The 17526-nt window shown below is 40.1% G+C and overlaps 1 protein-coding gene across 1 annotated transcript in view; it reads right to left on the bottom strand.

Moving 5' to 3' along the window:
- TRPC4 (transient receptor potential cation channel subfamily C member 4) overlaps positions 1 to 17526 on the bottom strand; it is a 108087-nt gene that overhangs the window by 29483 nt on the left and 61078 nt on the right. Inside the window, exon 3 of the mRNA XM_009644665.2 lies at positions 15436 to 15772. Within this exon, the coding sequence (XP_009642960.1) occupies positions 15436 to 15772 (337 nt within the window). The remainder of the gene's footprint in view (positions 1 to 15435; positions 15773 to 17526) is intronic.

The following is a 17526-nucleotide window of genomic DNA, read 5'->3' as shown; positions in this document are numbered from 1 at the left end:
TTGCTCTTCCACTACCTTTTAGGTGTAACATCAGGTCATAAAAGCAGCTGTTTTGTGGACCGCCCCTGCTCCAACAGCAGAACGGCACATAAAAATAACCATTGTGCCGCAGGAGCCTGAGGAGACCTGGCTCCAGGCTCAGAGGAAACCTGGAGCCAAAGACTATGTAATACGGATATGGCCCCTAAGCCTCAGTGTTAGAAAACAGTTCCTTAGCTTTTCTTAATTAATAATATAGATGTAGCCCCAGAATCTTGACACTGGGAAGAGTGCTATGGTACAGAAAGCAGACAGTTGCATGGATAGAAAATCCCTGAATAAAAAGGCTTTATGGAAATGAACACACATTCATAGAATTAAACAAACTCTTTTGTAATTCATCACAGTTAAGCGTTCCCTTTAAAATACGCTTTAAAAACAGAGCAGAAATAGGTTGGGATGATTAATAAAATGAATGCTTAAGCAAGAGGCTGAAGGTTCATTAATGTCTCCTGTCAAGATATTCCATGATTCATAACCAGCCAAAGACATGAACTGACATAAATGCAACAAGGCTGTTCTCTGTAAGACTCTTGCTCAGCACCTTATGCTTTGATAGCACCGCCTAAAATATAATAGAATTATGTACAGATTGAAAAAGAAATGCTGACTAATGCTGCTGCATTTGATCTGTTTTGTGAGGGAAAAGCCAGACTGTTCTTCCAAACACTTCCTGGGCTTCAGAAAATTAAATGTAATTGTAAAGTTGACACTAGCAGAGAAATACTGGCCTGTTATAGAGTAGTGGAAGAAAGTATATGGCTACTGTAAATTTGAACTAATCCAAAGTACCAGTAATGCTGAAGTCATTTTGGCAGCTGAAAGTTCTGAATATACTTTGACATCGTAATGGTGGTGGTTCTAAATTTTGTTCTTGGTTCAAGACAACTTTTATGTTCATCCTGATGCAGGGATTGTTTTTTTTCAAGCATAGGATTATGGGAAACTGGAAATCCTATTTTTTTTTTTGTTGTTGGGTCTACTGGAGATGTGATAGTTTAGTCCTTCTTGCCAGCCAAAGCATCAAAGTGCAAACTCCGTATATAAATAGAGTTACTGAGACCTTATGGGACCCCAGAGAACTTGAAGGTAGGCTGATTGATGGCTACTATGTTTGTGACAGACACACAATCCATGCATGCAAGCTAGAGCTTCCCAGACATGTCTTTTTGAAGGCACATCTTTGAAGGTACAAAACCCTAAGGTTGATTGCCAGAATCCAGGGCAGCCTCACCATGAAAGCCGTGATCAGAATCTTTGGAGGTACCAGGTCTCTATGGTTAGGTATCCTGAAGGATACTCAATTAGAGCAATGAATGCTGGAAGAACTGGGATCTCTGGAGTTCTGTAAATCCTCCTAAGTGTACCTGAAGGATTATCCTAAAAAAGAATACTCTGAAATCCCGGAGCCTTTCTGCAAAGTGGAAGACTTCTCTAAAGCCTGGTGAGCTTGTGTAATGGAGCTATACTGAGCAACGAACCTCAGGGATTCCAAGTTGTGCTGTTTAGGATTAAATTACGGTCACATAGCCAGAGGTATTGAAATCTTGTTGTAGATCATAACTATATCTTTTTGCAAGAAGGAAGGGTTGGTGGGGGTTGGAAAGTAAGTCAGCTTTTAACTTTACAGGGTCTGATACAATATGCCAATTTTGTTCTGTTATGTTCATTGGGAGAATCAGGAAAAGGCTAGGAAAATCTACATATTTTTTAAAAAAAGAAAAAGACATCCAGAGATCAGAGCAGCATTATCTCTGTGACCTTGCACTCTCCCCTTTTCTGTTTAGAAGACTGGACACAATCTGACTTAATTATCTAAGGACACTTCTGGGCAATTCCAAAATAAACCTGACATAGAAGAGGAGAAGGCATGCAGTGACAAGACTGTCTAATGGGTGCATTGTTACAGGTATGAAAGAGATCTAGAATCCAGGCATTGTCTGCTTATTAATGTGTCAAAGCAGCAACGTTATGACATTGTGACAGAGCTCATGCCAGAGCTACATGTTCAGCAGCAAGAAAGACGTCTCAACAAAGCAGAGGGAACATCACCAGCCTGCACACAGGTATGGGGGAAAAACTGCTAAGAGGAACCAGCCAAATACAAGGGGTAGATCTGAAAGAAAGAGCCTTTAGACAGTCAGGCTGGTACAAATTCATTGCCCAAAGCTCTCTTTACCTCCCTGGAAGGAAACAAGCATCTCCAAGGCAATAATCCTGCCATCTGCAGGTGACTTAGTCTTCCCATTGACTGAAAAGGGAGCCATGGAGGATTATGCTGAATTAAAACAGATGTCTAACTTCCAGGTGCCTGTGTTTAGCTGAAATAATTAGCAGATTTCACCATTTTAGTTGGATAATCTTTGCTATATTTTGGTTGTTTCTCTGCTCCAACTGTGCCCTTCCTATCTCTTCACACCAGCTAGATTTCACACCTGCCTCTTATACCCTCACCTATCTATTCCCCATCAACCTGCTTTTATCATTTATTGCCACTTGAAAGGAAATTATCAACATTATACAGCTCTTCCACCTCATTAATCAAGGACTTAAATTGAAAAGTTGCAGATGAGACATTCAAGCATTTGTTGCATTGTTTATAACTAGATACTAGAGAAGTACAAGAGAAAGAACAGCATGGGTATTTTGAAACAGGCTGAGATGATAGAAACACATTTCATTAAACACCCTGTGGTTTTAATGGATCAAATAGACATAAATTCAGGGCAAGAATCCCACAGACCACATGAGGCCCTAGGAATGACAGACACCATGGAGAGGTTTTGTATAGCACTGTGAAGTATTATACATGCAAGCTGATCAATGTAACCATTTCACTGAAGTCCAGTCTGCCTGATGCAAGAAAGGAACTAAAACAGATCAGATAAAAAAATCTGGAGAAAAAAATGAAATCTATATGCTAAATATATTTTCTTTTTGTAATAAGCATTTCTGAACATTAATGAAAAAAGTTCTTTCTTCTAAAATAAACCCTACATATTGTAAAAATAAATTTTATCTAAGCCAACAAAATTGATAGAAATTAAAATGCTTCTTACAGAAGAACAAAAAGCACTGAAATAAAATAAGAACTTTCTTAGATAAATACCATCTTTCATTATAATTACATCATAAGACTTTAAAAAATCTGTAAGATCTGAGTAATGAATATCACATACTACATGATCAATCTGTAGATTTTTGTTTATGTATATGCATCAATGCATATACACTCATAAGCTTTTATTTTATACATTTATCTATAGACTTAGATCTTGAAGCTATATTTCCAGTCTTGAAATCTTTGGATATTAGACACTGAAATGCCTTTTAAAAATGCAGCTTTAAGCAGGACAGCAGCTCAATACTGAATGTTCTCTGTCCCTTCAGATAGAGCCTTGGGTTAGACACAATATCTTTTGTGCAGTCTGTCAGACAATTTTCTGTCCTGGTTTCAGCTGGGATAGAGTTAATTTTCTTCCTTATAGCTGACATAGTGCTGTGTTTTGGATTTAACGTAAGAATAATGTTGATAACACACTGATGGTTTAGTTGTTGCTAAGCAGTGCTTACACCAGTCAAGGACTTTTCAGCTTCCCATGCTCTGCCTGGTGCACAAGAAGCTGGGAGGGGGCACAGCCAGGACAGCTGACCCCAACTGGCCCAAGGGCTATTCCAGACCATATGATGTCATGCTCAGTATATAAATGGGGGGCAGTTGGCCAGGGGGCAGCGACTGCTGCTCCGGGACTGGTGGGGTGGCGGTCAGCAGGCTGTGAGTGGTTGCATCACTTGTTTTTCCTGGGTTCTGTTTGTCTCTCTCTCTTGCTGTTATTGTTATTATTATTATTATCATAATCATTGTCATCATCATCATTATCACTATCATCATTATTATATTTTAATTATTAAATTGGTCTTATCTCAACCCACGAGTTTTCTTACTTTTGTTCTTCCGATTCTCTCCCCCATCCCACTAGCAGGGGGAGGGTGAGCAAGCGGCTGTGTCGTGCTTAGTTGCCAGCTGTGGCTGAACCACAATACTTTTAGATGGTAAAAATTCTGGATCTATCCTGATTGATCTCATCATTGATTCGCAGCTACCTAGACCTGTGATTTTACTCCTAAGGAACATGTCTATCACTCCTATTCAAAAGAAACAAACAACAAAAATATAACTCCCTTACAAAATCCATTCAAAGGTGTATTAAGTTCTAAGAAAAAACATCCTAGCTATACCTTGCCCAAATTCCTTTCTTGTACTGAACCTTGAGCAACTACAAAAATGAAATACATTTTCCATCAACTGTAAAAATTCACAAAAATATTATGCCATCTTCACAACACTAACTGTTGTTGTTTATAATTACGGTTAAAGTCTCACTGTAAATAATAACATCAAGATTTGTCAAAGAAAGCTATGAAAGGCAGTATCCTGAACTATTTTTAGTTTTAAAAAGATTTGTGGATCCCTAGCTAATTTTGTCCTTACCTTTCCCACAAAAGGTTGGTTGCTCTGTGCTATTTTTGTTCCTTGCCATTAAGTGATGGGAAGCAAAAGGTTCCTCAGGGTCAATCTCTGCATGCCAAGTTCAACAACAACTTTTTAGTGTGTTTCTTGGAGAACATATTTTCACTGGACTGTGAAACCACTTAACTGACAAACGCAACTTTGCTCTACTATGTGATCTAGAGTTTTTCACAGATAAAACAAGAAGTGAGACAAGCTGCTAATGATCTAAATCTCTCTGAAGCACAGGGAAGTCATTCCAGGGAATTCAGTGAGCATTGATAAGGCTTGAAATATCTCTTCTGTTTTACACCTGGGCTGATGAACTGACCTCTGCTGAAGGTATATGAAGGTAGCAAGAGGAACAGAGAGGCATCCTGGCATTATTCAGGGGCTCCCAATCTCTGGGGCATATTTTGTTAACAGAATACAGCTATTTCCAAGGAACACACACAAAATCAAAAGCACACCTTCTGCTTTCCCCTGGGGATGGGGAAACGGCTGTTTGGGAAGGGAACAACTGTTTGCAGTATCTGGGTCCTGTGCTAGGTGAGGCAAAGAGCTGGGAATGACATGGCCAGAGGCATCATTTATGTCCCAGTTCTCTTCCCAGGACAGTTATACTCAAGCAAGCTGAGTCTGGGAATTGCTGGCTTAAATTAGCTGTGCACATGAATTCAGCACTGAGAACACTTAATATCTAACCTCAACTCACTCTTTGTCTTCACTTTCTTATCTGTACAATTGAATTTAATTCCTTCCCCCACAGAAACAGTGGAGATGACTTTAGTAATGCCTTTGGAGTGCAGTGAAAAGGTAATGAACAAGACAGGGATTATGGAGCATTCAAGCTTTTTGGATGAATGATGGTCTATCAGAGCGGAGAGCTTTCAGTGCTGATTATGTACCAGCAATGCATTTACTCTCATGTTCAAGGAAAAGTATAATTTCTAAGAAACAGTGATCAGCTGCAAATGAAGCTGGTGTAGGCATGGCATTACGAATTATGGTGTTACACATACGTATTTCACCCACTTTGGAATGGCAGTTTGGACAATCAGCATTGAACAGCCCCTCAAATATTTATTGCTTAGTTTCACCACCTAGTCCAATACCATCACATTGTTCAGTTGTTGAGTATTTATGCAGTGAGACATCCATAGAAGTGGGCTAGCTGTTCCCTTAACCCAGTACCTTTAGAAGGGACAGTAGCCAGTATCTTTAGACTACACACTTTCTTTCATAACTTGAATAGCAAGAAGTCTGACTTTCACAGTATTCCTATAAGTGCCAAAAGCAAATATATGTAATTACCAGTTAAAATTTTTTAAGCAGCCTTTTGAATTTCCTTTGCAAAATGTTCTGAAATGCAAATGAATTGTAGTTCATTATCATAGTGGAAAATTAAAGGAGATTTAACTTACTACATCTATTTTAACATTATTGGCCATTTTTCTTCTCCCCTGTAAAACAGGGTTTTGTTAAAGAATGGGAATATAAGTCAAGAAAAAATGTTTGATGTCCTGGAGTGTATGCAAAAATAAATTGTAACCTTAGATTGACTGTTATGTTCAATATGCGTTGGCTAGTAGGGTTAATAAAAGTTAATCAAAGATACTCATCCAAACCATTTCAGGTTCATGCACCTAAGCCTTCCATACCAGTGGACCATAGGTGGTGATGGTGTAGTTGTCATGATCTAGAGAAACAAGAAAGATACTGTATTTTTGGAATGTATATAATGTGCTTGAACACAAGTGCCAGTGCCATTTTAGATACCCTACGTATCCAAGATGGCCACCCCATGCATTGCCAAAAAAGGTGCAGGTTTCCTGTAGGGTATTTATCATAGGTGTAACCTCTCTGTGAGTATATCAGATTTCAAAAATGGGACCAGATGCCACTTTATAGACACTTTCTTTATCTACTTTGATTTAATCTCCTAATTCATAACAACCAAACTTGCTAAATGCTGAGTTTGGAGCAAGGGTACCTAAATATGATCATAAAGTACAGAAATTCTGCACACTTCTGCTTTTGAACTCTGCTCTACAGTAATGTTGTAGATAGAAATTTAGCCATCCGTAAGTATTGGTCCATTCTCTCAGGTACTTTTGCATAGGAGTCTATAAATGTCTTTAAAGAAAAAGTATATCCTCATTTACTACCTCTAAATCTCTATTAAGCTCAACAGGTTTACATGATGAGTGGAGCATGCATAATTTTACTCATTATCCTTTAATCTCCATGGCTTCATTGAAACTATTTGTGGCATGTATATATCAAAATTGATTTAATGCAGAAAATAGTTTCTTGCTTTCACAAAAAATGTTGTGGAGAGGCTAAGGAAGGCGTATATCCTAGCTATTACCATAGACAGCCTTAATTTATAAAGTAATATGTATCCAACATGTACAGTACTGCAATCTAATATTGATTAAAATGTTGTATCTCCAAACATCTGCATGTTCCTTATCTTTGTCAGCACTTATTACATTCTGTCAGTGTTGCTAGAATAATGAAGATACTTTTATCAGGTAGGTGATAGTAAGAAATACAGTTTTCAAGCATGCACAAGGTTTAGATCCATGAAGGGATACAAGACCTGAAGGCAGAATAAATTAATGTATAGCTTGTCTGTGAAACACAGAAAAGCCTTTATAGCATTGCTAGAAAGCTCTCAGAGTCCTGCACAGACCAGCTCAGCATTGTATGCGCAGCTCTAGGCAAGGCCAGAATGGGTATTTAGGGATGTAGGAAACCGTTCGTCCCTTTCTCACCTATTAACAGGCATGTAAGGATCTGAACATCTCAATACTGAGGATCTAAACTCCGTATTTGGGAGCCCAGTCCCATGAAAGGATTTAGTCATTGAAATATTCCATGATTCAATGTCTAAATTAAGGACATGGTACTGAAAGTAAAATTCACCATGCAAGAGACCTAATTTCCTCATAAAGTGCATTTTATGCTCACTCTGAGTTTCAAGTGCCTAGCCAAGGTTCACAGCCTATGAACACTGAGTGCTAAGACAGCATGGACAAGAGGAACATTAGGAACTGGAGAGAGGAATGAGTCTCAAACACTGAGTCTTACCAGTCCTTAGAAGCCTATCTCAGGGCTTCAGCTAGATATCTGCATAAGACTGAATTTCAGCATCCAAAACAACATCCTTTCCTGAAATGCTTAAACTATATCTCCCAAGAATAGTGTGAATATTTGGCCCTGCAACTTTATGGCTAAAATTTTTGCACAGGGAACAGGAAACCTGCCTTTTCTCAACCTGAGAGAAGACTGAACCTCTATCCCAGGAGAGGGATATATATCCCTATACTAGGACAGGAATAACAGTGAAACATTCACTACTCCTGCTAAAAATGGGAGAAAGAGAAACTTGAAGAGAAAGAATTAAAGAAGACGAAAAACCCAACAGGCGTCTTTAGCCTCCTTACTGAGGGCCCCTACTAGGAAGCAAAGGCATCAAAGCTAGGCTCTGCACACACACTGCAGGCCTCTTCTGTTTTCTTTTTCCTCAAGCTATATGATTGTAATGTTAAAATGTGAAATATTTGAATGCTAGAGGAGCAAGCACAATGGTATTAGATTGAAAACAGTCCAGAGAGTATCTCAGGATCCTACCAAAACTTGCTTTCATCAGTAAAATATTGTGATTGCAAGAAAAAATCTGATTGCTCTGAATACTTGTCTATATATGATTATTTTATATTATCTTGTAAAAGCAGAGTCCTTATTTGCAGCTCTAAGGCATTGCCTGTGGGAGGGAAGTTTTCCATAGCTAATAAAAATGTATGCAAAATGAACATCCAGACAGTCATCGTTAAGGAAGAGAACTGCCTTTATTTTTTGTGGTCTATTTAAACACTGTAAAAGGCAATTAAAGATAGGCAGAGCACTGTTCCATCTAGCCTACATTGTGGCTGATATTGAATGCTTAGGGAAAAGATTTGAAGATAAAATAAAGTAAAAGCTTCCAGGTTTGCTAAGTGCAGCGGTATCCTGGTCCAGACATCACATTTCTGCCACTGAGACCAGGAGACACTGATTATGGCTGGTTTGACACTATGGATGAGATTCAGGAACCAAAGCACAGTCTGTAGTTCCATTTTAGATGGAAGACTCATTTACAAAGGCTTTTCAAATTTAGGATAGATTTTTACTAGAACAGCAAAAAATGCATATGGCTACTCGTACTCAACTGGAGGTCATGGCACCATTGAAAGTGTTTTCCCAAAGAAAAAGTCTCCTGATTTTTTTTTATCATAATCAAAACAAGGCATTTTTCTTTGGCCTCAATTTTGGAAATGGCAACACCATTCTATATCATTCTATATTAAATGTGAAACACACAAAGATACATACCAGCCAACACCACCACCAACCAAAGAATAAAATAAAATAATCTACATAGAAAATATTAACCATAAATATTTAAAATCTGGAAAACCTACAAGTAACAAGGTCCTGTTACAGCAAGAGTCAGGCAGTCCTGACAAGAAGTGGCTGTCCTGATGTTTAAATAAATAATTTCATAGTGGGTCCAGTTTTGGGATCCCCAATAAAAAGAAGAGATACTAACTGACTGAATGAACCTTAGTGAAAGGTCATCAAGGTGACTGGGGGCTGGACCACATGATGTACAAGAAGAGGATGAGGGAGCTGGTTTTGTTCAGCCTAGAGAAGAGGACACTAATGGGGGGATATTACTGCTGTCATCCACTAATGAAACTGCTGTTTATGATTAATTGGAGCCAGACTTATCCTAGAGGTGCACATTGGAAGGACAACAGGTAATGGTTGCACGTTGTGGCACAGGTTATTCCACCTGATACAAGGAAAAAAGCTCACCAGTGGCTAGACACAGGCACAGGTTGCTGAGAGAAGCAGTGGAACATCCGTCCCTGGAGAAATTCAAGATTTGACTGGACAAGGACCCGGGCAATCTGATCTATCTTTGTAGTTAGCCTGTGTTGAGCAGTAGTTTGGACTAAATGGCCTTGAACGGTTATTATGTACATTATCCTTCTTTCTGACTGAAGCTGTGTTCCGGGTTTGTTTGGATTTATTTTCCTCTTCTGCACTTTAATCATCACTCCTGGTTATGCACTGTTTTATCTTGCTGTCCATATTATCCTTTATATCTGCTCCCTGGAGCACATCAATTTGTACTGACTGTTTAATGTTTTACACAACACTTTCTTGACCAAATTTAGAAGATGATGCACAGTGTACTTGCCACATCTATGATCACTTCATCTGAAGCGCCTTGCTGTGCCACTGGTTTGGATGTACATTGTGCTAAGTACTGACAAAGCTGTACACTCCCATACATCCCACCAGCAGTTCGCTGACCACAAATGTTTGCAGTTTGCACAGTTCCCAAACATCCACATTCTCTATGGATTCATATACTCCAATAGTATAAACCACTCTGACAGAAAGGATGGGGAATGCGTTGTTAAAGAGATTCAGTAATTTAAGTAATCCTATTCTGAATAACATAATTACGATGAGCATTTAAAGATGCCCATAAAAGAGCAAAAAACTCATCAAAACAAATTTGCCTAAATAAAAGTTCTTTTTACTGCAGCCACCCTGAACAACTGGCAGGGAGCTTTTAAACTACATCTACTAAGCACCAAGTTTGTCTGGCTGTTGGCTTTCTCCTCTGAATTTTGTAGTGTTCATTCCCTGGTGAGCCAAATGCTCACTGTGAGAACATCTAGCATGGCTAGGTTTGAGGCTGGGGCTTAGAGCAGAAGAACGGGTATGGCAAGTCTGCAAGGATCAATATGATCCTACGTGAGCTGCAGTCGAGATGCACAGAGGGTGAGGTTGGGCCTTGCTTTATTTCCCCCTTGCATCACTCTTATAAAGCTCAGAGGCCACTCAGCAACTGGATGGGGAATTCAATGATGGAAAATATTGTTCTTCCTCACTTTTTTCCACAATATAGAGTTCTTGGGTTTGTGTCTTTTTTTTTTCAGTGGTGATGGATTCTCAAGTATAGGAAACAGGCCTATGTTTCTGTGGTGTGAAGCATCTGGCATGCTTGGGGTATCGAAATCAACAGCTAATATAAAGAAAAAACTTAATTTTCCTTACCAGAAAAAGCTTATTTCTTATTTGTTTAAATGCAAGGACAGGAGATTCTGACTCTTCTTACTGAGAAATTTTTCCACATCTGCTTCTTAATGCTACAACATTAGCCTTATTATACTGACTTATTGTTCCATGGATAATCACCACATACTGTAACACCACTTGTGTAATCATCTAATCATGTAAAAGACAAAATTAATGCAGATTTTTCCTTAAGAGGTTTTTAAAATGTAAAATTGATAGTCTCCATGGAGATGTAGCCCAATACACGTTTTTCCTCTGAGCCTCCTACTCTAATGACACTTTTAATATGTGCTAATTATGCACATTCAGCATTCTATTACATAGTAGTAGGCAAATGCTAATTACTGTTTGATCATTGGAGATCGTTATGGACAATCTTGAAACTCCTTAAGTTCTGTGAAATACATGTATGTTCCATTCTCCTGGAGAAACTGGCTGTGCATGGCCTGGATGGACGTATGCTTTGCTGGGTAAAAAACTGGCTGGATGGCTGAGCCCAAAGACCTGTGGTGAGCGGAGTTAAAGCCAGTCAGAGGCAGGTCACAAGTGGTGTTCCCCAGGGCCCAGTATTGGGGCCAGTTCTGTTTAGTATCTTTATCAATGATCTGGACGAGGGGATTGAGGGCACCCTCAGTAACATTGCAGATGACACCAAGTTGGGCAGGAGTGTTGATCTGCTTAAGGGTAGGAAGGCTCTACAGAGGGATCTGGACAGGCTGGATCAGTGGGCTGAGGCCAATTGTATAAGATTCAACAAGGCCAAGTGCTGGGTCCTGCACTTGGGTCACAACAACCCCATGCAATGCTACAGCCTTGGGGATGAGTGGCTGGAAAGCTGCCTAGCAGGGGGGGTGTTGGTGGACAGCCAGCAGTGTGCCCAGGTAGCCAAGAAGGTCAATGGCATCTGGTTTGTATCAGAAATAGTGTGGCCAGCAGGACTAGGGAAGTGAGCGTCCCTCTGTACTTGGCAAGAAAGACATTGAAGTGCTACAGTGTGTCCAAATAGGAGCAACAAGGCTGGTGAAGGGTCTGGAGCGCAAGCCTTATGAAGAGCAGCTGAGTGAAGTGGGGGTGTTTAGCCTGGAGAAAAGGAGGCTGAGGGGATGACCTTATCGCTCTCTACAACTACCTGAGAGGAGGTTGTAGTGAGGTGAGTGTCGGTCTCTTTTCCCAAGTAACAAGTGATAGGATGAGAGGAAACAGCCTCTAACAGAAAAGGGTTGTCAAGCATTGGAACAGGATGCCCAGGGAAGTGGTTGAGTCCCCATCCCTGAAGGTATTTAAAAGATGTGTAGATGTGGAGTTTGGGGACACAGTTCACTGGTAGAACTTGGCAGTGTTAGGTTAACAATTGGACTCAATGATCTCAAAGGTCCTTTCCAGCCTAAATAATTCTATGATTCTATGCTGAAATTCACATTGATGAGAAGCCTGGAAGGTAGACCTCCTCTTCCTCTCCTCATTTTCAGGGGGGTAGCAACGAAAATGTAAACTACCTGCACAGCACAAAGAATTCTGTTGTTTAAAATGTTTTGACAAGCTGTAGCTGCTCCAGGATAACCTTTGCTTTGGGAAAAGGTTTTACTTGGTCATGTTTCCAATTTCAGAGAAAAACTATTACCCTAGAGCTACATTAGTTTTGTCTCAGACATCAACATTTTCTGTCTACATCCGGAAAACGCAAAGATATATCTATGTATGTATCTATCAGATTTAGGATCCCTTGTGTAATTCAGGAGTGCTGCATTTACTCTTTTGAAGGATACTGCATAATTGTATAGTTTGAAAAGATAACAGACTAAACCGTGGCCTGGAAACTAAGCATAGCTTATTGATAAGGACGTAATAGAACTATTTAGTTTATTAAAAGATTACTAGACCAGAATTAGTATGTATGTGAATATGAAAATGGCATGTTTTGGCTGAGATTCATTCCTTTATTAAAAAAAATAAATAAAATAAAATTAAAAAAAAGGCTGAAATAGGCACCTTCATCACATGCTGTGAGCTGAAGTGTCCTGTGGAGATGTGTCAGTCTCCTTCAATGATAGCCAGAATTTAGGTACCTAATGAAATGCCTGAGATTACAATGGATGAGTCTGGGGCCTTATTATTTGGATAGGCTAAGGCACTGCAGCAACCCAAATCTGAAAGCTGAATCCAGCAAACATGAAACTGGAACTACAGTGAGGAAACCACTAGTTAGGAAACACTAGAGATCAATGTCTAAAATACATCATTTTAGATGCAAGAGATTTTGGAAGGCACAGTTTCTCTGAACATTACAGTCTAGATTAACCACAAGCTATTTGACCACATGGTATCTGACTATTGATCTTTATTCATGCTCGTGAATATTTGTTTATGCAACCAGTTCCCTTGACTTGACCTGTACTGGTTGCAGAGGAAGGGCTTATTCAGCACCGGCAGTACTGGCATAATCTGGCCATATGAGTCTATACTGCAAATATTAATGCTGCTTTTAGAAGCAATAGTCATCTTGATAGTCATAATTCTCAGAGTTAATGGCTTCTTCAAACAAATGCTTTGGGATGCTGAGTTACTTAAACTCTTTCCTAAGTAGACAACAGTGTCAGAGGTTGAGGGCAATGGAGGTTCTTCCTCTTCCCACTGCACATTTTCTGGAGAGGAGTTAGTCACCAAAATTTTAGAACTGCCATTAGCTGAAACTAGCCCTTGCCCTTCTCAGATAGTGCTTTTTTCTCTGGGCTCTAATTTCTTTCTTTAAAAATATAGGTAATGATAAAACCCACTTTGCTGTGTCAAGGTCTATGTGTCAGCTATGCATTTGTTCTTATTATCCTTCAGCCTCAGGGTACTGTGAAAGTTGGATAGATACTGACCACCTGTTATTTTGGAAGGCCAGACAGAAAAGCTACTAATATCTCCCCTCTGGGCATGGGACAGCACTGATGAGCCCCCTGCTTCTCCTCAGCATTGTAGCATTTATTTCTAAGGAGGTAATGCATCAAACTAATGATTTTTATATTGGTTTCTTATTTCTTGATGGCACTAAACTGGGAAATTTACTGGAGGAAATTTCTTTTAATATTTAAATGTGAATCTCACCTGAAGAGGTGAGAATCTGAAGTTAGTCTGACTTATCTGTAGGAAATGTCATTCTAAGTGGCCTGCAGATTGATTAATTCCTTTGCAATACTACTAGATATTGGCTTTTTTGATGTTAGTAGCCTGGTTTACCCAGCAAAGGACAACACACCTTACGAGGAAGGCTGGTGGTGAGGACTGTTTTATGTGATGCTATCATGGGGGAAATCTCAGAAAGCAGTGCATCGGTGGAAGGCAGGTCCTTCTGAAAGGTTCCCAACAACTAAGTGTACCCAGCGTTTTCAGTCAGGCACGCTTGTTTGCTTAAGTGAAAGACAGATGTAGCCTTGCCTCCTGCTTCCCACAGTGCTCTACTGAGGAACACACAGAGGAAAAGGCACTGACTCATTCTTCTCTGGAATGTCAGACACTGCCAACTAGCATATTATAAATTCAACGCTGCATTGTAAATTATATATGATCAATGATGCCAAAAGCTTGTCAGTTTGGTTGCTCTAAAACAAGGCCAGGTGTTTGGGAAAAGTTGAAAAAGTGAAGAGAAGCAGCATCTTAATGGGAAGCTCTGAGAGAGGTAACAGTATCAAAACCCCACCAAACCTTTTCAGAAAAGCTCGTGCATGAACTTGTCTATGTGATGACAATTTAAATGAAGATATCAAACTTAAATTCTTGCATTTAAAGCTACTAAGTCCCTCCTTCTACAATTTCATTTCAGTCAAGACCAAGTATATTTGGCCTGATCTGGTCAAACTTGTGTTGGTTCCTAAAATAAGAAACAGGGAAGAGACCATGGCACACCAAGAGAGACACCATTTAGAAGAGGAGACACGCAAAGCTAGGGAGCACCTAGGATAGTCCAATCCAATAGGACTGAGCAATTACACAGAAAGACATTTAAGGCTGACATGGCCCACCCAAAGTAATATTTCAGTAATCGCAGACTGAAATTTTTATTTTAAACTATCAGGAAAGAGTAGGAATCTTTTCCCCCATTTTAAAAAGGCCAGGAGATTTTCTTATTCCTTCTGATGTAAAATATTTTGTTTGAAGTTGAGTGACAAATGCTTGTCAATGGTTTTGCACAGAAAAAAATATTCTGCATGCGTATTTTAATGAAAATACTCACTTGAAAATGCTGATCAGCACATAGGTGGGTCTGTCACATTAGAAAGAAGTATAGTTTAGGTAACTAATGTTAGTGATAACACTCCAGAAATGACACTGTGCCTCATTCTAATACATGAAAAAGAATTATTGTGGCAAAGGGAACTCCTTTTAAAAGTAGACTAATAAAATAAAAAAAAAAAAAAAAAAAAAAGGACACAGAAGAATCAGAACCATTTCTGGACTGGAGAAAAGACATATTAAAAATAGTATCAACATGTATGTTTCAGGGCACTGCTTTAGAAACTCTCGCTATCTTTTGTTTTCCCTCACTGTAATATATCAGGTGGTGACACTGGATTTTTAAACTCTTCCCAAGTTGTCTACTACTCTTGCTTGGTATTGAAGGAGATGGACCATTTGCCTGGTTTGGTAGGTCAATAATTCATGTCAGAACTCTCTACCGTATCTTCCTGCCTCAGGAATGCTTGGCAAAACCACAGGGGTCAAAACACTTTTCACTGTATTTTCTTTAGTAATACATTTACCCAGGACCCACGGTAATATCATCCACTCGACGATGGTTGGTGGCGGTCCCTGCATGCTCAAGTCTGACCTGTCAATGTGCTGAGAGGCAAGCAACAGCAGGAACAGAAAAGTCAAGTAGGATGCAGTATGGCATATAAATTTGATAAATGGCTTTCTGATGAACAGCCCTAATGGGCTTTTGGGAGCTATCAGGTAGCACACAGAGAAGACCGGGAAAAGGAGTCCTATCACAACACATGTCAACATCTTCACAGCCCAGTGTCGCCTCCTCCATCCAGGGAACTCGTCGTACCAGCGGGATGCGAGCAGCTGCTGGCAGTTGGGCTGAGCAACAAACTACAGAGAGAAGAAAAAAAGGAAGATGGTTAGTTCCTTGTTACCTCTGTAAAGTTATTTCCATGCTATGTAAGTTACAACAAGTAACATTTGGATAGTGATTCAAAAAAAAAAATAAAAAAAATCCACAGCCTGTACTACAAATCCACTCATACTGATAATCCCAGTAAAGCAGGGCTGGATCAGCCTGCCCTTCCTTCAATGCAAAAAGGATAGTACACAGCCATCAAAATTCCCTTTTCATGATAAAGCTTGACTTCCCCATTGGTTGAGTACACAAGGAGCCAACAGACTAAAACACATGTACCTTGAAAGCTGATTTCAAACTAAAAAACAAGTTTACAAATACTTCCATTATTCAACAAGCAACATTTGTGGAGAATTCACAGAACACAGTGTGGAAGTCACTATGAAAACAAAAAGCACGACTGGGATCTGTAAATAGTGAAACTGAGTTCCACAGCCATGAACAAACTATTCTCAGTATGTTCCCTGCTAATTCTCTAAAAATCAGGCTTACATGATTTTATACTGACAAAACTCTTACAGATACATTACAAAATGCTTGCACAATATGAACTAAGCACTAACCTTCCCCAGTGCTTCACAAATTCTTGTCAGGATATATTCCTCTCCTCTACAGTATTTCATGGTCTGTCTGTTCTCCATGATGTGATCCCAGTTTTTAAAATATGATCCTTACAATTATATTTCACCAAAAAAAAAACCCAAACCCAGTAAATATTTAATATCTCAGATGGCTTTTCAAAGATGCTTTAAATATATTCCAGGGTTTTATGTGATATTTTTATTTGTTCACTAGTTCCTATTTTCCCTAATGCTTTCTTTTATAAAAGGGACATAGAGTAGCAGCATGTTAGACTTAACATAAGAAGAAGCAACATATGCATCAAAGAGAGCCAGAGTTGGTGCATTTTGGTAAAAAAAAAAAAAAAAAAAAAAAGAAAGAAAGGAAAGAAATGTTTTCCTTATGTCACTGTGTTGGGTTGACCTTGGCTGGATGCCAGGTGCCCCCCAAAGCCGCTCTATCACTCCCTCTCCTCAGCTGGACAGGGGAGAAAAAATGTAACAAAAGGCTCGTGGGTCGAGATAAGGACAGAGAGAGATCACTCAAAAATTGCCATCATGGGCAAACCAGACTTGACTCAGAAAAAATTAATTTAATTTATTGCCAATCAAATCAGAGTATGGTAATGGGAAGTAAAAATAAATCTTAAAACACCTTCCCCCAACCCTCCCTTCTTCCTGGGCTCAACTTCACTCATGATTTCCTTTACCTCCTTCCCCCTCAGCGGCACAGGGGGACAGGGAATGGGGGTTGGGGTCAGCCCATCACACGCTGTCTCTGCTGCTCCTTCGTCCCCAGGGGAGGACTCCTCACTCTCTGTCCCTGCTCCAGCCTGGGGTCCCTCCCACGGCAGACAGTCCTCCAGGAACTGCTCCAACGTGGATCCTTCCCAGGGGCTGCAGTCCTTCAGGAGCAGACGGCTCCAGCGTGGGTCTCCGTGGGGTTACCAGCCCGGCCAGCAAACCTGCTCCAGCCTGGGCTCCTCTCTCCATGGGGCCACAGGTCCTGCCAGGAGCCTGCTGCAGTGCGGGCTTCCCATGGGGTCACAGTCTCCTTCGGGCACATCCCCCTGCTTCAACGTGGGGTCCTCCCTGGGCTGCAGGTGGGGATCTGCTCCCCCGTGGGCCTCCATGGGCTGCAGGGGGACAGCCTGCCCCACCATGGG

This window comes from Egretta garzetta, unplaced genomic scaffold (genome assembly GCF_000687185.1).
Source record: "Egretta garzetta isolate BGI_Z169 unplaced genomic scaffold, ASM68718v1 scaffold40, whole genome shotgun sequence".
In the NCBI taxonomy this organism is placed as follows: domain Eukaryota; kingdom Metazoa; phylum Chordata; class Aves; order Pelecaniformes; family Ardeidae; genus Egretta; species Egretta garzetta.
Note: the sequence above shows the minus strand (reverse complement) of the source record. Positions and strands in the feature narration are given on the sequence as shown.